Source organism: Physeter macrocephalus, chromosome 9 (genome assembly GCF_002837175.3).
Source record: "Physeter macrocephalus isolate SW-GA chromosome 9, ASM283717v5, whole genome shotgun sequence".
Lineage (NCBI taxonomy): Eukaryota > Metazoa > Chordata > Mammalia > Artiodactyla > Physeteridae > Physeter > Physeter macrocephalus.
The window spans coordinates 99,509,317-99,536,939 of NC_041222.1; the positions used below are offsets into that span (position 1 = coordinate 99,509,317).

At 43.2% G+C, this 27,623-nt stretch overlaps 1 protein-coding gene across 5 annotated transcripts in view; it reads left to right on the top strand.

Moving 5' to 3' along the window:
- MSRA (methionine sulfoxide reductase A) overlaps positions 1-27,623 on the top strand; it is a 388,589-nt gene that overhangs the window by 129,540 nt on the left and 231,426 nt on the right. For all 5 annotated transcript variants that reach the window (XR_008618287.1, XR_008618289.1, XR_008618288.1 and 2 more), the window contains exon 2: positions 19,386-19,454. Coding sequence is in view for 2 of the 5 variants with exons in the window: in XM_055087349.1 (XP_054943324.1) it covers positions 19,386-19,454 (69 nt within the window). In the remaining 3 variants the exon portion in view is untranslated. The remainder of the gene's footprint in view (positions 1-19,385; positions 19,455-27,623) is intronic.

The window sequence follows — 27,623 nt, forward strand, 5'->3', positions numbered from 1 at the left end:
TGGTGTTGAATAAAACATGAGAATAATAGTTTGCATACATAGCCTTATGATTTTTATTGCAGGGCTAAGACCTGATTTTTAACTGTTCTTTCCTCGTGCCTTCTGCTTTTTGTAAATATTCCCAACATTTACCATGAAATCCTCTACCTGAAGGCTGCTGTTCTCTTCTGCATGGCCCCTGTTCCCCTCTCATCTCTGGAGGTTGGCTGTGCCCTTAGTGAATGGGAATCCCCCCGTGGACGGTTGGTGATTGAGGGGGTACAGCTGGCTGCAAGGGCCGGTTCATCAGAATGCATCATGACCGGGGCCTGCCAGTTATTAGACTTCATTATAAACTCTTCAGAGTCCCAGGAATCTCATTTAGTTCTCACTCAGCAGCTGGAACATGCTACCAGCTGTGGATCTAGCGTATCCCCCAAGGACTTTACCTAAGCGTGGGGGGCAAATAGGTCAAATGATCTGACGATGACTGGGTGAGGGTAAGGCAGGAAAGCCTGTTTCTACCTTAGAGTAGATGTTTTGCAGATGCCATTGAAGGAATTAATTAGAGCGGTGAGCACAGTTTAGCCCTTGGCCTCCGATGGACCAAGGAACACTCCAGAGTGTCCTTGGAGGTTATTGGAGAGAGGGAACAGAGAAGGGAGAGAAGTAAACAAAGGGAGAGTGAAGAGAGTTGTACATGCTACCTTTTCCATCAGGACCTGGCCCCTGATTGCCTTTTCTGTTTCAGCTGCTGTGACACTTTTCACTGAATCCTAGATGATGGCCTGAACTGACCATTCACTTATTCCTCTGGACCTTTGAGCCCTGTGTTCTCTCAATTTCAGACATTTCCTTTCTTCCCCCATCTTGCACTTGTGGAAACCTACTCTTTCAAGGCTCAACCCTAGCAGGCCAGGTACTTTCATGTGGATTATCCCCTCACAATTCCAGACGTGATTCCCACTGATTTTTTTCAAGTAAGGAAATTGAAGCTCAGAGGGGTTATGTGACTTGCTCAAAGGCACGGTTCTGCTGGGGAGTGGAGTCCTCTGGCCATGGCTTTTCCGCATAATACTGCACTTGTGTCTTACTGGTGCTCCCCTTCCTCTTGATATAATCCTGTACTGGCCCTGACTCAGTGGCGACGTTAGCCACTTTTGACTTCTGTGTTCCTGGCCCTTCATCATGTAGCCCTTTTCCTGTATATCTACCTCTTTACTAAAGAAGGGTAAAAACCACGACCTCACATCTGGTCCTCGGGTGCTCTGCCTCTTCGAGCTTTGCTCTAGGGCAAGGGTTGGAAAACTTTCCTATGAAGGTGCGAATGGCAAACATTATAGGGTTCGCAGGCCTTACAGTCTCTGTCACAACTACTCCTCTCTGCTACTGCAGAGTGAAAGCAGCCATAGACAATAAAGAGATGAATGAGTGTGGTTGTGTGCCAATAAAACTTTATTTAATGACATTCAGTTTTGAATTTCATATAATTTGCATGTGTCACAAAAGTTTTTTCTTCTTGATTGTTTTTCAGTCATTAAAAAAGTATAAAAACTACTCTTGGTTCATGGGTCACCCCAAAACACGTGGCAGGCTTTGGCTGGCGGGCCTTAGTTTGCCACCTCTTGTTCTAGAACTAATTGGGTAGCAGTCGTTTACATTTTGGTAAAATTGTCACTCTGTCGGTTCTCCCGGAAGCACTGACAGTGTAAGCCTTTAACTTCAGGTGAAAGGTTTTGTCATCTCCTAAAGGGATTTTGGACAGCTGTGACTATGATGGTGGTGGGGTGGGAGAGGTGATGCCAGGGGGATACCTGCCTCCACGTAAAAGAAGTTCAGTCCTGCTGTGCTCCTGTGTCTCTTCAGTGAAAATGGTAGATTTAAATCTTATATGTCGTTTATCTTTGAGCTCGGTATAGAGAAAAAGGTCTTGCTTTGGTTTTTGTAAAAATACCAGGCTTAGATCTTTTCGTGTGAGCTGTCATCAGTCATTGTGATTGTTGATCTTGTAAATTCATGCTTTTTAGTGCTGGCAGAAGGATTGCTTTTGTTTCTGAACAATTTCATGCAGTGTTTCTTTCAATAGGGACTTGCATTGAATTTCAACTTTAGCTATAGTTTTCATCTCAACTGGATTTTCAAGACATGGGCAACTGCCGTTATGCTACAGAGGAGTGCTTTGGAATCCTTTTGGTGTCAAAATAAAAAAAAATCGTCACCAAGACCAGTGTCAGGTGGCTTCCTCTAGGAGTTCTATGGTTTCAGGTCTTACATTCAAATCTTTAATGCATTTTGAGTTGATTTTTGTGTATGGTGTAAAATAAGGGTCCTGTATCATTCTTTTGCATGTGGCCGTCCAGTTTTTCCAATACCATTTACTGAAGATACTGTCCTTTACCTAGTTTATATGCTTGACTCCTTTGTTATAAATTATTTGACCACACATGTGTGGGTTTATTTCTGGGCTCTTTATTCTGTTTCATTGACCTATGTGTCTGTTTTTATGCCAATATCATACTGTGTTGATTATTAGAGCTTTTTAATGTAGTTCAAAATCAGGACATGTGATGCCTCCAGCTTTGTTCTTCTTATTCAAGATTGCTTTGGTTGTTTAGGGTCTTTTGTGGTTTCCGTACAAATTTTAGGATTGTGTATTCTATTTCTGTGAAAAATGCCTTTAAAATTTTGAGAGAATTGCATTGAATCTGTAGATTGCTTTGGGTAGTATGGACATTTTAGCAATATTAATTCTTCCATTTCATGATCATGAAATATCTTTCCATTGATTTGTGTCTTCTTCAGTTTCTTTCATCAATATCTTAAAGTTTTCAGCGTGTGGATTTTGTTTTGGCTCTTTTAAGTCTTTTGATTTTCCATATAAATTTTAGAATTAACTTGTCAATTTCTACAAAAGCTTCCTGAGGTTTTCATCAGCAGCATGTTGAACTATAGATTAATTTGGGGGAGAATCGACATCTTAAGGATACCAGGTCTTTCAATCCACAACCATGGTCTAGTTCTCCATTTATTTAGATATTATTTAATTCTCTCACTGTTTCATGGTACAGGTGTTATACAAATCTACCTAAGTATTTCACATTATTAGATGCTATTGTAAATAATATTACTTTTTTCATTCTATTTATTTGTTGCAACTATATAGAAATAGTTTATTTTTGATATTGTCCTAGTATTCTGTGATCTTGATAAACTTAATTATTAATACAAAGAAGTTTCTTGATAGATAGCTTGGGATTTTTTATTTACACAATCACGTTGGCATATACAGATAGTTTTTTCTTTTTTTTTTCCTTTTGATATGCTAGGTGTAGTTTGCTTGTAGATATTCTTTATGAAATTCTCTTCCTAGTTTACTGAGAATTTAAAAAAATCATGAATAGGTGCTGAATTGTGTCAAGTGCTTTTTTAGCTTCTGTTGAGATGATCATTTTCTTTCCTGTTTGTTAATATGATAAATTACATTGATTGCATTTTTTTGAGTGTTAAAACAACTTTCAATTCCTTGGATGAACCCCATTTGCCATGATTATTATAATTTTAAAATATAGTCCTGAACTAAATGTTTATTAAAAATATTTATTATTTTTGAGCCTATGTTCATAAAGGGAAATTTGTCTATAGTTTTCTTTTTTTAAGTTTTTTCATTAATCAATTTGTTTATTTATTTATTTTGGCTGCGCCAGGTCTGCCTTGTGGCACGTGGGCTTCTCTAGTTTTGGTGCGCGGGCTCTAGAGCGCGTGGGCTCAGTGGTTGTGGCGCGTGGGCTTCGTTGCGGTACGTGGGATCTTAGTTCCCTGACCAGGGATCGAACCTGGGCCTCCTGCATTGGGAGCACGGAGTCTTAACCACTGGACCACCTGGAAAGTCCCTGTCTATAGTTTTCTGTGTCTTTGTCTGGTTTTGTTATGAGGGTAATGCTGGACTCATAAAATCAGCTGTGAAAGTTCCCTTCTCCTCTATTTCTTTTTAAATTTTTTAACCATTAAAAAAAATTGAAATGTAGCTAACTTACAATGTTCTGTTAGTTTCAGGTGTACCTTCTCCTCTATTTTTGAAGGAATTTACATAGGATTGGTATTGTCTCTTCCTTAAATGTATCTAGAATTTCCCAGTGAAACTATATGAGCCTGGAGTTTTCTATTTCAGATTTTTCCATTTCTTTTGTCAGCTTTGATCATTTGTAGCTTTCGAGGTATGTTACTAATTTATTGCCTCTCAGGTCTGAATACATCATTCTGAATATGCTCTGTGATAAACAAAGGAATTTCTGTAGTATTTTTCCTTTACTGTGAGCATGGTGTTACGCTGTTTCAGTAGAGGGCGCTGGGGAGACTTGGTGAAAGGAGGAGCCTCACCTGCTGTTTCTGATTTGGCCTGGGGTGGCGGGGTGTGTGGGGAGGCCTCTAGTGGAGCCTGCCTCAGCCACCAGCCCAGAACTCAGTCCCTCTGTGACTTTATAGTCTTGGCCTGGTGATAACTTTTCTGCAGCCCTCTTGACAAGGAAACCAGAGCCTCTGTGCTGTCCACGTACTCTCAGAGTCCCTGCAGTTGCTCTCAGGCTCCTGGGCGCCTTGATCCCATTGTACACTCATGCCACTGGGTTCTGATCGCCTACATTCTGAAAGGTAGCCTGTTGTTTGCCCTGCATCTCCAGATAAGCTCTGGCCTACAAACCAGTGAACTTCTCTGCTGTCCAGTGGCTTAACTGCACCTTCTCCAAGGAAGTTTGTATCCTTCCAAGTCTGTCCTTCCTTAGGTATGTTCAGTCCTCAGGTAGCATAGAGTTTCCTTAGATTATATAGTTACTTTTAAAATATGGTTAATATTCTTTATGTTAGACTTCCACTGTTTGACCTACTGTGTGGTTTCCATCTCCTGATTGGACCCAGACCACTACACAGGAATTTCTTGTAAGCACTACTTGGGTTGAGGCTTTTTGTGATCTGTGGATTTCATCCTCATTTCAAGAAGGGTAGGAGATATTGCTATGTATTCAACTGGTATTTTTCCTCCTCCCCTCACTCACCCCACCCCCCATGTGCTTTAATCTGAAATTTAACTAAAGTGACGGGGTGGGGGAGACCAAGAGTGTGGTGAGTAATATTTCTGTAAGAACTGAAATTCAACAGTGAGCCAGGAACATGGTTTCCTATGTCACTGAAATGACTAGCTCAAGCTTGACCCTTCCCGTGTCTCATGGTGGTTAGCAGAGATGTTTGGAATTTCTTTTTTATTTTTTTAATTAAAAAAATTTTTTTTTTATTTTTTGGCTGCACCACGCAGCACGTGGGATCCTAGTTCCCCAGCCAGGGATTGAACCCGCTCCCACTGCATTGGAAGTGTGGGGTCTTAACCGCTGGACCGCCAGGGAAGTCCCTGGAATTTCTTAATGCACAGTAAGGATCCTTCTATTTTGCTGCTTGGAATAGAGGTACTATGACCTTAAACTGCTATGGATGAAGTGTTCAAGGCTAATTAAAAACCAGGTTTAATATCAGCAACAATTTTCATTTTTAGCTTTTATCTTGATTCCCATAGAAAAGGAGAAAAACTGTGTTTCTTATAGGTACCACTGTGGGTCAAAATAATCCAGCTGTCTTCTTACTTCCATCTAGTCAAAGAAAAAAGCCCCCCTACTCAAGCAAACAACAAATCAAACAACCAAGCAAAGCCCCATCAAAATACAGAAGATTTTCTCCATTGCAGTTAAGGCCTTTGGCATGAATTTAAGTTTAGCTTCCCTGGGAATTCTGGAAAAACATTTTTCTTCATTGTCTTTTTAAGCCCTATGAGGCAAAGGTATAACTTCCCCAAACAAAACAGCAGGAAAAGCAACTAATAATCCTCTGGATAATGCAAATGAATAAAAATTGCCTGAATTATTGCAGAAGTGCTGAAAGCCTTACTCTGGTATTTTATACACTATTCCTAGACTTTACTGGTTTAGGAATGCCTGTTTTAGCAATCCCAGCACACTAGACAACAAGTTGGTAGAAAAACAAAATTACATAGAGGTAGTCTCCAAATTAGAAATAGATCATCTTCCAGGGGTTGATTTGTAAATCAGTTAGACTGGAAATACCTTTTTCCTTTATAAAGGTGAAAGTTTTATATAGCTTGATAAAAGATGGTTTGAGTTCCTGCAGTATAATCAGTAGTTGTCCTTTGCTAAAACTTACATTATTTCCCCTTTATTAGGACATGTTATTAGTTATCTACTGCTATGTAATCAATTATCCCCAAAGGTAGCAGCTTAAAAGAACAATCATTTATTATCTCATAGTGTTTTGGGGGGGTGCTGGTGGGTAGGGAATCTGGGTGTGGCTTTGCTGGGTGGCCCTGAAGCCGGGCCCCATGAAGCTGGAATCAAGATGTCAGCTGTGTTGCGTCTTCTGAAGGCTCAACTTTAGGAGGATCTGTGCTCTAGCTCGCTGAGGCCTGCCAACAAGTGAGCTTGAGAGCAATCCTTTCCCAGTTGAGCCTTCAGATGAGACTACAGCCCCAGCCAGCACCTTGATTCCAACTTGTAGGAGACCCTGATCCAGAACTACCCAGCTTTACATCCTCAACTGCGATGAGACCACTAAATTTAAATTGTACTTAGCATTTGAGCAGTGAGATTTCCTCCTCCTTTGGGGGAAAAAAATCTCCTTTCTACAGTGATGAATAAAGTGGAGATTTCTTTCTATGGACAAGTTAGTAGCTGGACAGGTTGGGGAAGTAGGGAAATGTTTTCTTTTGTCCAGATGTAGCTAACAGCCAACTTGGCTGGTGTGAAAGCATGTGTTCTTAGTGTTGTAGGGTAGAACTTAGAATATATTTTCACACTGAGACAGTATCTCATAAACGGTGGTTAGAATCCTAGAAAGAGTTATATTTGAGACTCATTATAGGTTGAGTAGGCCCTTGTGGGCTAGCTCACCACCATTTATAACAGCATGTTCATGAGAAAATGGATTCTATATCCCAGATGTCCATCTCTTAAACATGCTTTTGAAATGTGACTCATTTTAAAGTTGGGGACTTGCCTGTATTTCATTAGCTCCTCTCCAGCTACCTTCCACACAATAGTTTACATTTTGAGCTATCAGCCTTTTGGGAAGATAAAGTGGCAGAAAATAGAGATGACTATAATTTACTCTTAGCACTAAGAGCCTGGCAGACCTATCAAGGCATAATTTTACTCAAAATCAGATTTTCTGCAGGGCCTGCACTGAAGTCCCTTTATAGTTGAGTTATACCAGGTCACAGTTGTCTCCTTTTGTAGAATTCTAGGGTTTTAATCAGATCCTTCCACAATCACTCGATAAGATTTAGTACATGAGAATGTACTAAGATGAGAAATATTCTTGGCCTGCTTTATATCCCCACCACCCCCAACCCATATCTCTACGAAGCTGATGGCCTTCCAGCTGGGAGAGACCATCATTCAGGCCCTGGGTGGGCTCAGTGGAAGGCTGCTTGCCTTGGCCTCCCACGTGCTTGATATTTTCAGACACGACTGTCATTTTATTCAGCAATGCTCCAGTCAGTCATTAGAGAATTCATCCCGGAATCAGCCCATCCCTTGACTATCCAAGGATATGCTTGAGCCCATATTCAAGGAAGATAACCCAATAGGCTTTGCTCCGCCCCCTCTAGTCCCTATCCCTTCATTAAGTCAGGTGACCAAAAGCATGTTTGAAGAGCCACCCTGTCTCCACTGAGCTTCCCTGAGTTAAGATGTTCAGTTTTATGTCACTCTCTCATGGTAGACAAGTATAAAAAACATCATAAAATGACTTTCTGTGTCATTTGTAGAACAGTAGTTGAAGATTTTGTCCATCATATTTCCTAATATGAATATGCACTGGGCTGTCAGATGCCCCTTAATCAGCCATGTGACCCAACCTGCTGTCTCAGGACACCAGTCCTTGGGGGACATCTTCCAAGTGGACGAGCTACCTGTGCTGTTGCTCTAGTAAGAGCCGGATTCAAGAAAATTTCACCGGCTTTTTGGAAATCAGTGGAAGGTTTCATAGTAAAAACTTGATTTCTCTTTTTTTTTGAGGGAAATATAGAATGTTTCAACTGCTTTTAAAATTATGAATGGTGAGCATAATTCCTGTTCAGTAAATCTAAAATAGATTTTCAAATATCGTTTTCTTCTGTTTGGAGAAAAATTACAAGGGAGAGAGAAACAGAAAGGATGAGAGACAGGAGGGACAGAGAAATAATTAAAATACATACCAAATTCCAGAAAGGCAAAGTACTGCTGATGTACCAGTCTGCTTTCCTCCCTCCCTCACTTTATCTTTCTCTCTCTGCCTCCTCCCCTCCCTCTCTCTTCTTTCCTGTAAAATAAAGTCAAACCTAGAAATACCTTTTATTTTTAGGTAAATAATATTTTAATACCATCTAAAATCTGTAATGGTTGATCTTCTTAAAATCCTTTTCCTTTAGAAAGGAGGACAATTAACATTCTGCTTGGAGAAGGTAGATCAATTTCAGAGAGGAAATGGAGTGATAACTCTATCTTGAGGCCTTTTAAGATACTATGAACTATCCAGAATTTTAAAGCCTGGTAGCAGTTCTGCTGCTTTGAGATACAAGTGGAATCATCTTGGGTGTTTGTGCTGAGCCTGGATAAAATGTAAGCATCAGGCTGATCTGAGCCCAGGGGCTGCTTGCCCGCCGCTGGCCACTCCTGCGTCTCAGCAATGCCCTCAGCCCTGGGAAGAGGCTCTCAGGCTGCAGGGGTAATCACGGGGTAGCAAAGACTGGAGACATTTAAAATGTTTTTTATTTCTATTTTCAAGAAAGTAATGTATCACATGGCACAAAATTCAAAAGGTAAAAATAGAATATCAAAAAAAGAAATTGTAGCGTATTATACACATTATCTTGCCTGTTGATTTTTTCCCCCAATTAACAATGCATCTTGTAGATAGTTCCATGTCTTTTCCTCTAGAGTTACCTCATTCTTTATAATGGTGCATATTGTTCCACATTATAGACTATTTTATGTAAAAGGTTGGTGCCAGTCTCTTTACAAACAATCCTGAAATGACTATCTTTGCACATGAACAAAATGTATTGTAGGAGCTAATCGGTGATGAATCTTGTTAATGGTCAGTGTTAATATTCCATCTCCTTATCAATATTTTATTCCCCTCAGACTCTTCTGTCTCTTTCTCCTTACCACCACCAACAGTAATAACTTAATAAATTGAAAATGTGTTGATTTAAATGGAAGCCAAATTGACATCCATGTTTATATCCATGACCGTTCCTCTTTCTTTCTAATTAAAGTCCTGTATTTAACTGTATCTCCTTCATTTCTAATGTCAAAAGATAATTGAGACAAGTTCCCTGTAAGGCTTGTAACAACATATTCCATTTTTGATTAGGAGCTTCCACTTAGAAATAAAGTCATAATTCGTTTTCATGAAAGAACAGTCACGGAAAGCAGATAGGCCTGGCCTTACCCTGGTGCTGGCCTGCGTGGTGTGCTGAGGAGGATCTTGTGGGGGGAAAGACTGGTGTTGGTCTGGGACAGATTGCAAGGGGAGGTCTGGCCCGTCAGGCTCAGCTGAGCAGAGGGCCCGGTCATTTATCACTGTCACGGGGGTGGAGACGGGGGTAGGGGAGTCACTGGACCATTCCTGCCCATCGGCGGCCTGACAGCAGACGCGCTTCACTCAACCTCCAGGCAGATGCTATGCCATCAAGGGACTCCTTCCTGCTGGAGGCCGCTGACCCGGTCACAAGGAAGGAGGAAGCAGACCACTGCTTGCTACGGCGCTTTGCTCAAGCCCTGCGCCGCTTCCTCTCACGGTGTGTATACAGTGTGTGTAAGAGCATAATCAGTGGTCTTAGAGGCATACACGGAGGCTCCAAAGTGTTACTAGACTCTGATGATGGGATGAGAGCATACCTCTGTGGGGCTTATGCTTTAATTACATTTCCAGGACTTGGATGCTCTGCACAGCGCTGATTATTTTCATACGGGCAAACGCTGTAGTAGACGTGGAGGGGACTAAAGCAATGCAATCCGGGGACACCAAGTCTTTGAAGGGCAACGGTTTTTACAACAATACTGAAAAGTATGATCTCTGTGTGATCCTTTATAGATACATTTAACATTCATCTTCAAAATCTAAACTATGTTTTAGGATCAATAGGAAACGTACCTCAGAAATCATTTTGGTGTACAGCCACCTTTATTTGTTTACTTATTTATTTATTTTTGGCTGCGCTGGGTCTTTGTTGCTGTGCGCGGGCTTTCTCTAGTTGCAGCGAGTGGGGGGCTACTCTTCGTTGCGGTGCACGGGCTTCTCATTGCAGTGGCTTCTCTTGTTGCGGAGCACGGGCTCTAGGCTCGTGGGCTTCAGTAGTTGTGGCACGCGGGCTCAGTAGTTGGGGCTCGCAGGCTCTAGAGCGCAGGCTCAGTAGTTGTGGCTCACGGGCTTAGCTGCTCCGCAGCATGTGGGATCTTCCCAGACCGGGGCTCGAACCCGTGTCCCCTGCATCGGCAGGTGGATTCTTAACCACTGCGCCACCAGGTAAGTCCCTACAGCCACAGTTTTTAACACAACTGTTTTCAACACTGTTATTCACGGAGATGTCACATTCATCAAGCTGACATGTTCAAGTAACCTTATTTTAAATGGAATTTCTCGTCTCAAGATTGTCTGTTTTGGTAGTCATTAGGAATTACATGTGTTAAGAGGAGGCAGGGAGATTTCATAAAAGTCAGTTGGAAATTTTTCCATCAATTAATATTATATGCTTATCACAGATGCCTAAATTAGACATGGTTCTTAAATGTGGTAATTAATAACGGTATTACACGAGTGAAAATGGAAGTCTTCTAAAAATGAAATGGAAAAAAAAATGAATGATGACGGAATGCTTTTCTTGAGATAATGCAGTGTGGATGGGGAACTCATGCTCGTCTGATAATCATGGGGTAACAGGATGTGTTAAGGAGCTGTAGGCAGTGCCGCTAACACAGGAGCCTCCGTAGGTGTACCTGGTCAGCAGCTCTAACAAGTGGGGCAGGCACAGTGCCGGTCAGTGAAGGATGAAGAGAAGGCAGGCGTTGTCTTACTGTCTTACTGTGTGACCGACAGTAAGCCCAGTGCCTGGCACATAAGTGATGTTCAATCATTGTTTTCTGAACTGGGATGTTATTTGGATGGAATACGGATCCCTGTGCCTGGACTTGCTGGAGCAGATATGTCCCCCCAGGTCGCTCTGCCGGCCTTCTTTCCTCCTTCCCCCACACGCCTGCCTATGAGTTCATAAGCTCCAGAGCCCTGCACATCTCGGCAACAGTGGCCTCATCAGGGGATTTAATAGGGCAGTCATGCAGCTGGGTCGAGTTGGTCCTGAAGTCCCTGAACGTCTCCAGAGCTCTTCACCCAGGGGACCTTGTGTTAAGGAATAAGCGAGAGTTCAAGGTACTTAAAACCCTGGACAGGGCTTCCCTGGTGGAGCAGCGGTTGCGCGTCCGCCTGCCGATGCAGGGGAACCGGGTTCGCGCCCCGGTCTGGGAGGATCCCACATGCCGCGGAGCGGCTGGGCCCCCTGGAAAGAAAAGGGTCCTTATGCGATCAAGCAGGAAGTGATCTGCTCGTGGGTTTTTCTCACTTGAGAGAGTTTCAGTGGTTTCTCTTGCTCTGTCTCCTTCTCAAAGAAAACAGAGGAATGGGACTCAAAGGAAAACGTTTAGATTTATACAACTTGAAAATACACCTAATAGGATCTAGACTTCCTCTTTTTTCTTGCTATTCTCCACTTAACTCTATATTATTACTATTTCCTGACGCCGTGGAAGAAACCTTTTTATGATCATACTTTTAAAATTATGAGGTAATATTGCATCTGAGGACTGTGCCACAGTTTACTTCATTATCCCCCTTTTGTTGGGCCCTATAGGTTTTTTACGGATTTTCACTGTTATAAACAGTTCTGCTATAAACATCTTTGGGAACCTTTGCCTCACTTCTGATTATTTCCTAAGGTAGAAATAATTTAAAAGCTTCTGACATTCTTGATGCATATTGCCAGACTACTTTCCAAATAGATTGCAGCATTCCCACCTCCATGAACAGTATATGAGAAAGCCCGTGTCTCTATACCCTCATTGGTACCTGGCGTTGGTTTTGTAATTTTGCCATTTTCACGAATTAAAAATAGTATCTCGTTGTGTGGTTGAGCATCTACTCTTGTATGTGTTTGTTACTGATATACTTAATTTTTTACGTGTAGTCTGTCTTCCTATCATTCTCCACTTTCTCTCTGGCAGTGGAATCACTGTCTTTTACAGAATCATGGAAGCCTGCTTAGGCACGTACAGAAATAATTCTGACACTGTTTTCTGGGGCATCTGGTCCACCTCCTGCCCCCTCACTGTGGGCGTCCCTGTGGTCACTCTCCTTTACTCTCCTGTACCGTCTTGTGGGGACACAGCGGGATCATTCGGGGGCCAGTTTTTCTTAGGAACAGGAAAGGGCCGGTGTCTGAGGCCTTGTGCACTTGGCGTTGCTGTTCCGGGTTTAGAGTCACACCCGTGGTCTCGTGCCCTGAGCAGACCTCAGAAAACACAGCAGGCACAGCACAAAAAGTAAAAATGTCCTCTGCTTGCATAATGCTTTATTTTTAAAACACACTCTCATCCCCAGCTCACTCTTCTGGCCAGAAATCTCCTCTTAGGATTTCTCTCAATAAGTTTGTTGATTAAATGGATCTCCTTGAGTGTAGGGTCTATGAAGTCTATCTTTCTTCCCACAGCAGCTGGTACCTGGCACGTACTAGATACGTAACTGCTAGTGGGTCTGAGCCGTAAGCTCCACCGTTTGGAGCTGATGCCTCCGCAAACGTGTCCTCACTGAGGCTGAACCCAGCCTTGCTCTGCCCTGTCCTGCCCCGTCACTGTGCCGTTCGGGCTCTGCTGCAGGGGGACCCCGGAGGCGCAGGGCTGCCTGAGCCCGAGGAATCACCGCCTTCACTGGCCAAGAGCTGGTCTTCAGTTTGTTGTCCCTGGAGCAAAGGGAAAAGGCATTAACTGGAGGAAGGACAGCGGCTCGGGCATAAGGATAAAATCCTCAGTGACAGGTGAATTTTTGTTTCAGTGCTACAATCTGAAATGTTCTCATCTGATTTTCCTGCCTTTTCTGTCACGTATTTTTTGCTTTTAGGGCGGCTCCCACTTAGATACACAGTCACTGGTCACCATGGGAGGAAGACAGTGCGGGCTGGGCCTCCTCTCCCCCTGGAGCTCTGAGGGGAGCGCTCGCCTCTGGGTGTTCACAGCAGTGGGGGACCTTCGTCTCATTCCCGCCGTTGCCTTTGCGGGGGACTCCTCTCCAGTCTCTCCTAGCCACAGACTCCACCTGCCTCTAGTTGCGTACCTCACCAATCGGTAGGAAGGACTCCAGCTTCCTTGGACACAGGATGGGTGGAGAGCAGAGGTCGGCCCTCCCCGTAACTTGCCCACCGCCATGAAACTTCCCCCCTCCCCCTCCTCACACACAGAGTACACCCTGGATTAACATTCACCTTAAAACACCATAGCCAAAGTAACAGGCGCTGTAAGGAACAAAACTATGATAGAAGCACGGTGCCTCTGGGCGGGGGGGACCAGAAGCATCGTCACCTGACCTCTCCCAGTGCACCTGTCCTGTATTTGGGTGACTGGGCTGCAGGTGCACCCTCAGAACTCCTGCTGCCCTTTCTTTACAAATCAGCAGTCATCAGTTCATCCTTACAGCGCGGTGAAGGGCACCCTGGCAGGACCAGGGCCCAGGATGCTTAGTCAGTGTGATCAAAGGGCCCTCTGCTGGAGACAGAGCCTCGTCCAAGGCTCAGCCTTGTGGGCCAGATATGAACCCGCCTTAGTTCCAGTCTGACTTGTCCTTGAGACACCAGGGATTTGGGATCTAGAGAGCGAGCCACAAGGAAACAGACAAGGGGAGGGACTGTGAGACCACGTTTGGTTTGGGGGCCTGACAGATTTGTGTTACCTTATCCGTGAAATAAATGCACTCTTACTCCAGCCCCAACCTGAACCTCATCGCCACCGATGAGCTTCATAGCGGCGTGAATGACTGATAGTAACACAGCGCGAGTATGCGTTGGGTTTTGTGGGATAAATAACAGGACGGGGAGGGGCAGGCACCACTAGATGGTCTGCAGCTCTGAGGCTTCTGTCCAATACACAGCTGTTCCAGTCCCGGGATGATTCTGCGCCCAGCAGTGGACCTGGACTCCCAGGACAACAGCAGCAGCAGTTCCTGGGATCTCCAATTAGGTGGTGTCTCCATGGTCACCCAGACTGGAGGGGCTTGGCCCTACAGGAGAATCCTGAGGATCTGGGGGCCGACCCTCCAGTCCCCCACCTCCCTGCCATTTACCTATAAGTCCCCCCGACAACCTTACCCAGAAGATAGGAACTTTAGCTCTCAGCTTGAGCACAGGACGTGGCGCTAATCACCGGTTGGTTTATGTCTGCATTTGCATTATTGCGGGTGCATTATTGAACTGTTTTATTGTATTTTTCTGAAGGAAGAGAACAGTCATAAAGTCTGAAGTGCATTAGACATTCTCATAAAACAAAGCAAAACAAGAAACAGCGTCAGCATCATCTTCTAAAGCTTTTGAAGTGCCCCCCAAATCCCCTTCAAAATCTCTCCGATAGTTGACTTTGACCCAATCGTGCTCTAATTAACCTCGCTGCTCCTCGAGCACTGGGCTTTCAAGATAAATGGAAATCTGTTCCTCGTCCTCACATGCCCTTGACTGAGGACACGTCATGGCCATCAGTAGAGGTTGTCCTCCTGGAGCGTGGGGCTTTAGAACATGCTCCCACGGAGCCCACCCAGCCAGATGGGAGGCATCCACCCTGCTGTGGCCAGGCAACAGATGTCCCTGTCACGGACCCCCTCCTGTTTCCGTGTCATGCTCTGCTAGTAATCAATAGTTAGTGCCCAACCAATGAGTGACTTTTCTGTTTAGTCAGTTTGATTGTTTCCGTGGTGAAATATGCCACCAATTTTGAAAAAAAAAATTACAAATGCTGATTAGGTTCCCAGGTGAGTCTCCCCACCCCCAGTCTTATTTGACCTTTAGAATATGTTTAAAGGGTCTCTGGTTCTTTGGCCCCCAAGTCCTGTACTTGCCTCAGCAGAGTTTCAATGGAAAAATGCCCTCGGTTTGCAGGACTAGCACTGCCATTGCTTGGTTTTTAACAACTCCCCGTTCTCTCCTCATGGAATGGAAAGTAGCACTCAGATTTTCCTCCATTCTTTTATCCGTAAAGCTGTATAGAGTTTTGGAGATTTTCAAAGAGTCTTTTTAAAAATTGCAATGTATTATGTAGAAATGAGAAAGAAAATGGCTTTTCTTTGTACCGTCTTTCTGTTTTATTCACTTAGACCAGGAATAACAAAGTGATTTCATCACACATGCCCCGCCGAAGGAATAAGAGACTCTGTGGGGTGCTAAGTTGAGAAAAGATTTTGTGGTCCTCTTTGGGGATCATGAAAGTCTGCTGTGATTGATTAATGATGTCTGCCATGGGCATGAAAGTGGAGGAGAAGTAATTATGTGCCATGTATTTGTCATTCCTGACTCAGATCTTGTGAAAAACAAAGTTCACATGTAAATGGTAATACTAACCTAACAGTTAAGTAATGTGTACTGCATGCCAGGCACTGTTCTAAGTGCTTTACATAAATTAACTCATTTGATTCTCAAAGCAACCCACAAAGTAGGTACAAATGAGGAAACCCTTACAAATGAGGAAACTGAGGCACAACGAGGCTAAGTTGCTAAGCCAAGGTCATACAGCTAGGAAGGGGAAGAGCTGAGATTCAGGGTCAGGCAGTTTTGTTCCTTAGCCCTGGATACTGTGCTGTCTCTCCTTGGCTAATGCTGTGTCTTTGCTGTCCAGGGACTGATGTAAGGCTCAGCTGTGGTTCAGGAGAAAAATGCAAAATCAAGTTAACAGGGCTTGTTATCTTTGGGCCTCAGGCTCTAGAATGAAAGATAAGACAGAGTCCCGGGGAACTTTGGCACTGAGGAGAGAGTTGCATGTGAATCCTCCTTCCTCTCCGGGTAGCATTTCCAGTCTTTCCACATCCATTTTCTCAGATGAGAGTAGGTGGATGGGAAGGGAAGAGGAGTGGCCTTTAAAGACTAGAACAGAGGACTTCCTTGATCTCCAGGCCACCTGGCTGGGGAGACTCTGAGTGGCCATTCTCAATCATCATTTTTGTGTAAGGGACACAAGTACATATAAAGAGAGATATATGTTTAGCGTATCAAATAATATATCTTTCATAATGGCTGGACAGACTTTAGTAGTTTGTTTTCCTTCGTTAATTTAGCAACTCTTTGTTGAACACCTATGCTGGGTCCCACAGTGTGCTGTAATTGTGGAAACAGTGAACCAATATGAGCCCTGCCTTCTCTGAGCTTGTAGCCTACTTGCTGGAATAATGACCAAGTGTCAGGTGCAGCTCTGACTGTAGTAGAGGGAATGAGGGACTGAGGTGGCCAGACCATGTGGGTTTTTGAAGCTGCATGAAAGAGTTCTGACTTTAGCCTAAGAGCAGTGGGAAGCCATGGAAAGTGGCGGAGAGGGTCGGGGACTTTGTGTTATATAATCAGAGTTAAAAGATAATTGTGGCGACACTGAGAAGAATGAATTAGAAAGGGGATGTGGAAGAGCTAGAGGTGCTTGTAGGAGTCCAGGCAAAGAGGCCATGAGAGTTGGGACTAGGGTGGTTTGGATGGTGAAGGGAAGAAGAGGAAGGATTCTAAAGATATCTGGAAGCAAAATTAGCCAGATTTGGTGATAGATTAGGAGAGAGAATGGGCAAGGATGCCTAGAAAGTAGGAGGATGGTGGTCCTATTCCCAGAGGTAGTGATGATGGAAGAGGGTCAGGTTTGGAGTGGAAGGATATCCTGCTGCATTGGAGGTGCTTTTGAGCTGTCCCAGAGGAGATGTCAAATAGGCCACACTCTTTATGGTAAGTGTGTAGTGTTTCGACTGGACTATACATAAGTCCTGATGGACTGTCCTGGGAAACTAAGTACTGCAGAAAAAATTTTAGAAATCTATAATTTTGTTGACTTAAAAAATCCAAACAAACATATTTTCATCTAGGAAATAAGCATCTGACAATGACAAAGACAATTGATAGAGATAAATATCTTGCATAATCTTCCTAGTTATTTTTGTTTTTGCATATTTCTCTGCCAGTCTTTTCCCATAAGCATTCATATTTTTGTTAGCTGTTATTATAGTCTACATTCAGCGTGTAATAGCATTGTTTTCACTTACTGTTATCCCAAATATTTTTTCACATTTCAATGTATCTCTCCAATTCTATATTTAAAATGTTGCATGATATTCCGGGCTTGTGATAAATCACGAATTATAATTTTCTAAGCTATTTCTCTGTTTCTGGATATTTAGTTGCTTTAAAGATTTCTTTATTACCAGTAATACCTTAATAAATACGTTTATGTCTACCACCTTTTTTTTTTTCTCGCGCGCATTTTTCCTTAGATTAAATTTTTATTAGGGGGATTAGTGGGTTAGAGTTTGAATGGGTTTACGACTCTTGATATGTATAAAGGCAAACGTTTTAAAGCCTCTGACAGGGCCTTTGGGGTCCTAACTGTAGAACAGAGCTGTGGCCTCCTCGTGGAGCCCCATCACGTTCCTTTGGATTCAGTAACCAATGGTCCTGACCATATCTGAGCACTGTCCAAGGTCCCAGGGCCACCTGTGACCTTCCCTCTTGCATCTGCTGATGGTGCCAGTTGGGGCCTCGAGGCTGTGAGGCTTGTTCTCTGGTTCAGCCTGGCTCCTCGCCTTCTCCCAGCTATTCCGTTCTCAGGTCGTGCCACCATTCCTCAAGAATCCGTGGAAGCCGCTGAACTGACGGTATCCTGAAGGGATCGTCTAGCTAGGCTGAGCCTCGTAAGCCTTCAGGTTCTAAAATACTTGCGGTAGTGCTGCGGAGGCTGCCTAGGGTTCCCATGGATTTGGATGGGGTTCTCAAGACCTGGTGCCTGCCTACCCATCCCTCCTGAAGTGCCATTGCTTCCAACATGTCTCCTCTACGGCACCCAGACTAGACTCTAGTCTGGCCCAGGATGATGCCTTGGTTGCATCTACTCCTGGCTCTCACTCGATTTGCTCCCTCACCCTCTGCCTTTCCAAACCCTGCTCCTCCTTTTAGACTCGACACTAGTTGCAGTTCCTCCAGGCCCTGGCTCGGCCTTGCAGCTTGCTGTCCCTCTGCTGCAAACTCTTACAGTACCTTTAGTCCCCACTCCAGGACTTAGCATACAATTGGAAGCTTTCTGGTAAAGTTCGCTCTTGAAATTTTTACCTCTTGAAGATAATTGTACACTCCTTGAGGGCAAGAGCCATGTCAGTCTTCCCCTCTAAATGTCTCAGAGCCTAGCTTTGGTGCCGAGCCCTGTGCCAGAGCTCAATAAATCTAATGTGAGCCATGAAATCAAAATATAAGTGCACCATGATGCAGTGTCAAAGTGTTTTAGCCATTCTTTTCTTATGTATTTTCAACATAAATGCCCATATTCAAACATTCCTGAGGATCTTCTTAGACTACTGGTAGATGGACCATGCTCAGATCTTCTCTATCTGGTTGCAGTTTGGGGGTTATAAAAATAAGTTAATGTTGGAAAACCATAAGCTGGTCACTTTTTATTTCTAAGTCCTTGATATGCACTCGGGTGGGAAGGATGATTGGTGGAGGTGACGAGGGTGGATGACGAGTAGTAAGAAGCACTGGAATGAAAGTCTGTCTGGTCTTTAAAAGGCAAGCATCTCTGGCCCCTGGAACAGTGCTTGACTTGTGAAATGATGTCTTCTGCTATTCTGCTTCTTGAAAAATTGGTCCCAGGCTTACTCTGCTGTCTTTACAGCTCGCTTGACTTCTGATCGTCAGGGGTCCTCAGGGGAAGCCACCTCAATGCGCCCTGGAATCCCGAGCTCTCCTTGTCCTCCAGGGCACGGCCTGGCACACAGGGGACCCTCTGGCCAGGAGTCAGGAGCTTCCAGGCTGGGCTGGCTCTGCTGCCCCCCGCTGCACGGCTCTGCACGTGCTTGGGTCTGGGCGCGCTCACTTGTAAAATGACATGCCTGAATCAGGCCATCTCTAGGCTCTTTTGTAACTGAGATTAAAAACAAAATAGTTGAAACTGTCTTCAGAGGGTGAGCTTTGGTACCGTTGCTAACTAAAAATGAGAACTAGGCTCTCTGACACATTTAATGCCATGTGTTAGTATGTGTGTAGAACTTTACACTTAACTTGCATTTCTTTTTTCTTTCTCTTCTTTTTTTTTTTTTTTTTCTAGCCAAACATCATGTCAATGGCAACAGAACAGTTGAACCTTTCCCAGAGGGAACACAGATGGCTCTATTTGGTAAGATAACAACTCTGAAAGAAAACCCAAATTGTGTGCAAAGACTAGTGCCAAGTTTCTGAGTTTTAGCAAGTGTCCTCAGGGCTTCAAAATCTGGGCTCTTCTAGATATTTACAAGTCGTTGCAGCCAGAAAACTATCAAGTTCTTAGTATATCTGGGATCAGAAAAGCTCATTCTATAGAATTTAGTATGCTTTCCTTTCTCACTTTGCAAATCAAATATCAAACTGTGTATTTACTATTTCGTATGTCCACACAGTGAATTAACCTGATAATTTAGGAGTTGAGTTTTTCTTTCCCAGGAAGGATTTTTTTTCCACATATATATATATCTTTATTAAAGCTGGGATTCACGGAATTTTGAGATGTTATTCCATAAAAATCAATAATCTAATTGAATGGTCTCTTTCTCTTCCATTATGAATTGAGCATATTCCTTTGTTTGTTTGTTTCTTCTGGTTCCTTCCCCTTAGCCTTTAGACAGAGTCTATGATCTCTTTCATCCTAAAAACCTGAATTCCCCTTTCTTCATGAACCCCTCCAGCTTCCGTCTTCCCCTGGTCCTGATGGAAGTCTCCTACAAGGGCTTTCGATGTAAAACTGCTTTAGGCGTTGAAGTGTCTTTGAGCCAGAAGTTAGCCTCCTGACAACACTGTCTCTAAATTAGCATATTCAGGATAAAATGTTTCCCTAATTCCAGAGTTAGTCATCACTGATGATTAACAGTTGGGGAGTTATGAGACAGGGACCCTCTTCTGCCTAGGTGTTTGTATATCTTGCTCTGTATGGGCTGTCACCTTTTAAAATGTATTGGTCAGTGATTAGGAGTTATTATGTTCAGAAATTTAAATGGAGAATTTGGTTTTTGAAGAAAAAAGCATCAATGGTCACTGTAAGATGTCTGCTAACTATTTGATTTGTTAATTTTCCTCTGAGAAATTACGTTCAGATGATGCCATTTTACTTAAGTTGTAGGCCTAGCACAGTGTCTGTTACCAGGGGACAACAAATGTCACATCAATGTTCAAAGGGTTCTTTTGATGATTTTATTTTGTCTTTCAGATTTGTGAACCCCTAGAAACTAGGTTAGAAACTAGGTTCCATGTCATACTGGGAAATGTAAAATGAGACTGACCTGTCATAGATTTCCCCCTGTTGTGGTATTGGAGGAAAGCCTCCTTCCCAAAGGACTGATGACATTGTTTGCCACAGAATTGGAAATACCAGTGAATAAAGCCCCGTGGCGAGATTATTATTACTATTATTTTGTCAAAGGTTTGGTTTAGAGTGGCTTTCTTAAAAATCCTAACCCAAGGCCTTCATTGTTTGACTCTGGGCAAGCAAGTCCCCTCTCCAAGCCTCAGTTTTCTCACCTGTAGAATGGGAAGGCTGACGGGCTGCTCTGAGACCCTTCCCTGGGCTTCTGCATCTTCCATCCTTGGGGCTGAAGGCTCATCTGGCCTCAGGCAGCCCTGGGAAGCCCACTGTGAATGGCCAAGGGGTGTGGTTTTAAAAGAAATGAATCCTGTGCATAATTGCTACCAGTGCAGAACGATACAGGTGATAAAATAGAATATCTCTTGACATCTAAGGATTTTTGCCTTATTAGAACTGCTGTTTGGCTCTTCCAGATACTTAAAGGAAGGCCCCTGTTTTGGTTAAGTGTGTGCCAGCATTTTATATTTGTGTTTTCAAAGCTGTCCTCACTTGATATGGCTTGTCCACCTGGCCTGCGGTGGAGTGAGGGAGTGGATGGGTTTTGGGGTGGGCTTCTGTCATTTGGGTTGTTTATAGCTGTCCTGAAAAGTCAAACTAAGCGCACCTCTTTGACATATCTTGGGCATCTAATCCTCTCAGCACCTTGTAAGGCTGGTAGGATTACATAATCGCCTTCTCAGAGAGCTCACGTGATTTATCACAGGTCCCTCAGCCAGAGATGGTGGAGCTTGAATTTGAGCCCAGGTCTACCAGACCGGAAGTCCACGCTCTTTTTACCATGTCCCCTGACTCTTGGCCTGGTTACAGGAGTCCTGGGAGAGCCTGGTAGAGTCAGAAATGCCTTTCAGCTGGATCCATGCACAAACGCATGATTTCCAGCCAAGCCAATTTAGCAAATTGATTTGTGAATTTCGATGCATTCCCAGAGTGCTCTGAAGGACTCTCGAGACACGGCTTTTGCCAGGAAAATACTGCTTGCAGTGACGTCTCCTACTATTTATCGTTTTCCCCCATTTGATTTTAGTAGCAGGTATTAATGTGCAGGAGAATGTCTTACATTGACTTGACTGTGAGATCACCAAAGTAACAGTGGCACTTTCTACTTGTCCAAACTCATTCCTCAGCCTGGGAAGTCAGTATTTTATGCCAAAAGAGTATCACCGGTTTCAGTTTCATTATCTATTGGTTAATCATTTGAATGTACCTTACAGAATGCTGTCTAAATAGAAACTTTTAAATTTAATCCACTCTGAAAGTGGCCACTGAACGAACGGCCATTAGCATTTAGCTTAGGGTGGATGATGTAAGGAAGGGTAGAGTGAGGGTCAAGGGCAGGCTCCGTTCTGAAAAATGTATGAATGTGTTATTATATCAAGTGACCAGAGAATATACAGATGGCTCCTTAAAAGCTATTTCTGGCATGTAATCTTCACAGATTATTTTTAAAACAAAAAGACGTTCATTTTTTCAGGTTTTCTTTCATGGCCCAGTCAGTTTTATCCTTGTCTTGTTTTTCTGTGATCACGGTTCTTTAGCCTTTCTGTTGCCCTTTTCTCTCCTCTGCACTTTAGGACAATGATAATGAGGGTAATAGGCCTGCTGTCCCGGTGGGCTCCTACTCGTCTGTGTGTGATGCTCTCTTTCAAGTCAGTGGGAGCCCCTTTTTCACAGGCGGGAGAAGCGGAGCCGAACATTTTGCAATTACTGAATGTCCTTGTTCCAGGTGGCTGAGTGCCCTATGTCCGCCATCCCTTTAATCCCACCACAGCCCTGTGAAGTGGGCACCACTGTACTCTTTTAGAGACGGAGAAACTGAGGCACCCCAAGATGAAAGAAATGTGGTCAAGTAGAGGGAATGCTTTCTCTGGCACGAGGACATCCACGTGACACTTGCCAGCACGCTGTGCCTGACTTAGAACGGTCCTCTCTGGCTTGCGATAACTTCAGGAAAGTGACATCCTGTTGGCGGAGGGGCCCTGCGTCCTCGCAGGAAGCAATCCTCCGGCCTCTCTGTGGTGGTCGTTCTTAAGCACGGAGCAGCTATTCACTTTATTCAAAGTACTCCATAGTCAGGAAGATTTATCATTTCCAAATAAAATAGACATTTATTAATTGAGGAGAGTGCAGAGAAGTCAGGGGTTGGGGGCTCCAGTCTTAACTGGTGAAGAGTTTTAGTACAGTTTGAAAAAACGAAATACAGTTTTTTAAAACTTTCGAGTTCAGTACTTGGCCATAACACTTATCATCCCGACTAGGATACTTTTGAGAGTGAAAAGGGTGCTGGTAAAAATTATGTTAAAATAATGAGGTGCACACCTGGAGGAGCTCAGGCGCATGGCATATAATGTCGCCCTCTAATGAGAGTGTATATTATAAGACATTGTGTCAGGAATAATAAGTACACATTGAGTAAAGTTGAACTTAGAGATATAAAATGAAATAGACAAATGAAAAAAATTCCAATGCAGTAGACTTACATTATGTACCATATAGCATCAACACCAGTAGTTACACTAACTTCCAGGATTTTACTCAGTAAACATTGTTATATTCTTTCCGAATGACTTGAAATGAACAGTTAATTCATATTTATAAAACCTGGCTGGTGGCGTTTCAATAAGAGATGGGGAATGATCTGATTATACCCTTGCAATTCTAATATTGTACTAATACTGTCCAATGATGTAGGGTAGTGAACTCTCCATCAGTAGAGGTATTCAAATGAGAGATCGTTCCTACCCAGTTGGGAAGTGGAAGTAAATAGCCTTTAAGATCCTTTCTTCTCAGTTAATGAGAATTTTCTCTGTTTCAGAGTGTTAAACCTCTTTGGAAAAATTACTCCGAACTCTAAATTCTTTGATTGTATCATTTAGAAACCCATATCCTGGCTGTTTGGTGAGAGGTAAAATTCTGCAGTGAGAAACGGTAGTGGTCAGGAATTGATGGATACCAAGCAACCACAGCAGAAGTACCTCTGCGAATTCTTAGGGTCGCTGTAGGTTTTTAGGTTCCTACTGGCCTGATAGCGATGGCTCTGGGAACTCAAACCACTGCAAAACCTGTTCTCTAAGTCAGGTTCTCTTGGGCTCTTCAAACAAGAGGGAGCAAGAGACAATCCAAGACATCATGAAAGTGTGCTATGATCTTGTTACACTTCTCTGTTTTTAGCCAGGGGGCCAAGATTTGCTAGACTCTTTCCTGACTAGCTGTGTGGAAGGGCTGATCCCAGAGCAGAGGCCAGTGGCTGTCAGAGGCCCATAGGCAGGCCCCACTCTGGGGGGCTCACCTTCTGTACCCCAAGGGAGAAGAGATCAGTGTAAGATGAACCAGTCATAAGATATCTTTCCCCCCGACTTGAATTAGAGGTGAATTAGAAACAGCCGCAGTTACTTTGTCTGCCAGCCAAGAAAACAGCATTGAAAGCAGCAGGCAATACGTCCGACTTCAATGGAAAATATATTGGTGTCTCACTGGCTAGGATCCAACATTATGTTGGTAAATAATCAAATCCCGGTGTGGCATATTTCTCCCTGAACCTTGACTGAAAACTATTGAAGACCATTCTGTGAGCTGTGGAGCTGCAGTCACTCATTCTAGGAAAAAGGCCAGAAAGAATGACTTTGAAATGTGTTTGTAATTAACTAAACAGTCTAAATTCACAAGAGCCTTAGAACAGCAGGTGGCTAACTGGCGCAGACTTCTTAAGTGAGGAGGCATTTGGGGAAACAAAAATAGGCCTTCCTTCCATGGTGATCTGAAGCACCTTTAAGGGACAGTAACTGGTCGTCCGGAGGCATGTAGGACACATTTTAGTTTATGTACCTTTTCTGCGTGTGTGATGATCACATTTCCTTTTTGAGTATGGAAAGGTCTGATGATCATATAGGTAAAGGTGAAGAGGCTTTTCAGAGCCTGTGTTGAAAATTCCTTTTGGTTTGTGTGGCACTGCACGGGACGGCCCTGGTCCTGCTCGAGAAGGCACAGGCGTGGTGTTGGAGAGGGTGTCCTGGGGTGGGGAGGGTGACGGCGCGGCAGCAGGAGTGCGGGTGGGGATTTCTGTGCCAAGAGAAAGGAACTGCACCCCGAGTAGGAAGGAGTGGGTCAGATGGGGTCTGACAAAGTGACACTTGTCTGGAGAGCACGTATCCATCAACCTCAACTACATGGAATGCTTGTAAGAACCAGAAAGTAAGCATGCCCTGCCCACCAAAAGTTGTGGAGAAGTCCCCAGAGAATTCAGAATTCACTGAGGTCTTTGGAGTCAGATAGATCCTGGTGCGTGACTTTAGACAAGTTTCTTGGGCCTTGCTGTAAAATGAAATGAGGGAAAATTAAAATATATATAAGAAATGGCAAAATAACATACATTAGAATTAGGTGAATATTAGACCAAAGAAAAATATGAGAAGTAAAATATGCAAAGAGGGCATGCTATAATACTATATAATTTATAAAACTTGGCCACAAATGTGGCTCTGTATTTCCTAGCGGCAACATGAAGATCAATTGGTTGTGTGATTGGTTTCAGTTTTTTAGGATTGTGGTAAAATATACATAACATAAAGTTTACCATTTTAACCATTTTTAAGTGCACAGTTCAGTGCACTTAAAAAGTGCATTCACATTGTTATGCAACCATCACCACCATCCATCTCCTGAACTTTTTGTCTTTCCAAACTGAAATTCTATACCTATTAAATAATAACACTCAATTTTCCCTCCCCACAGACCCTGCAGCCACTGTTTGACTTTCCTTCTCTATGAGTTTGACTACTCCAGGTCCCTCATATAAGCAGAACCCTACACTATTTGTCCTTTTGTGACTGGCTTATTTCACTGAGCATAATGGCCTCAAGGTTCATCCAAGCTGTGGCATGTGTCAGAACTTCCTTCCTTCTTAAGGCTGAGTAATATTCCATTGTGTGCACATACCGTATTTAGTTTATCTATTCACCTGTCAACGGGCACTTGTGTTGCTTCCACATTTTGACTATTGTGAATGATACCGTTATGAACATGAGTGTACAGATATCTCTCTGAGACCCTGCTTTCAGTTCTTTTGGCGAATACATCCTGAAGTGGAATTGCTGGATCATATGATAATTCCCTGCTTCTTTTTTTGAGGAACCCCTGCATACCATTCTCCACAAAGACTGAACCATTTTACATTCCCGTCAGCAAAGCACAGGGTTCCAATTTCTCCACATTCTTGACAACACTTGTTATTTTTATTTGTGAATAGCCAGCCTAATGGGTGTGAAGTGGTGATTTTCAGTTTTACTTAATGATCCTGAAAATCTACATGATTGGGGGAACCATAAAATTTCTTGATTCTAGAACCAGAAAGAAATTTCTTTCAGGGTACTTATAAGGAGGACACTGTGATATAAGACAGTCAGCAGTACTGCTGACAGCGCCCTCAGAGTGAGCACTGAGAGGAGATTCACGAGCCCTTGGTCACACCACTCTTCTCTTTGGGCTCCTGACATCCACCAGGAACAATTCGGTCCACCTTCCCTCCACGGGTGCCACAGTGTGCTTCCCTGGCTTAACCCGGAAAGAAGTTACTTGTATTGTATCTAAAACAATCGATGGACTAGATAACTTTTAGGGAATTTTCTGTCAATATTATTTCTTTCAGTGGAGTTTTAAAAAATATTTATTTTTTCATTCTTTATTGTGAAAAATTTCAGCCATACATAAACGTAGACTAATATAGTGAAGCCTCACTAACTCAGCTTCAGCAGTTATCACTCAGGGATAATGTGCTTCATCTGTAGTTCCATTCACTGTCTCTTCTTCATCCCAGGTTGTTTCAAAGTAAGTCTCAGATATCAGATCATTTCATCCAGGAATATTTTGGCACACACCTCTTTTTAAGAGCAGTTTTTAAGAAAACATACCACAACGCCATTATCACACCTAAAAAAATAGTTCCTTAGCATCATCAAATATCCCATGAATCCATATTTCCACTATTGTCTCATAAATGTTTTTTCAAACCACCTGTTTGAATCAAGGTCCAAATAGAGTCCGTACACTGCAATTGGTTGATATAAATAGTCTCTTTTAATCTCTAGATTCACCTCTCTTTTTAAAAAAATTTATTTATTTATTTTTGGCTGTGTTGGATCGTCTTTGCTTTCTCTAGTCTTGGCAAGTGGGGGCTACTCTTTGTTGCGGTGCGTGGGCTTCTCATTGTGGTGGCTTCTCTTGTTGAGGAGCACGGGCTCTAGGTGCACGGGCTTCAGTAGTTGTGGCTCACAAGCTCTAGAGCGCAGGCTCAGTAGTTGTGGCGCACGGGCTTAGTTTCTCCGCGCCACGTGGGATCTTCCCGGACCAGGGCTCGAACCCGTGTCCCCTGCATTGGCAGGCGGATTCTTAACCACTGCACCACCAGGTAAGTACCCCCCACCCCTGTTTTTCCTTATAATTTATTTGTTTAAGAAACTAGATCATTTATTCTGTACTGTCTCCGTCAGTCTGGATTGAATGAGCATGCTTGAAAAGCCTCTGTATTTTCTACAAATTGGGAGTTAGAGGCCTGATCAGAATCCATAGGTGGGGTGTGTAAGCCATCCAGGAGGCATTTAATAACTGGTTCTCTTTCTTTTGGTGAAATTAGCAGCCCCTAATGATCATTGCCTTGACCTATTATTTTATTAGAAGCTGCAAGATGGTGACATTTAAATTCTTGCATTTCCCTTTATTTATGAACTGGAATATTTCTAAAAAGAGAAGTTTCTCTTTATCAACTATTAGGTTACCTTGACCTCCAGTTGATTAGGAAAGCAGCTTCGTTTTTTCCTGGGTTTACCGTTTTGCTCCGTGTTATCTGAGCATGGGTTAAATGTATGTTCATGAGTCAGAAGCGTATATAAGTATAGTTGCTTAAGTGATGGAAACCTCTTTAATTTGACTGAATGACCATTTTCTCTTGGGCATTTAATC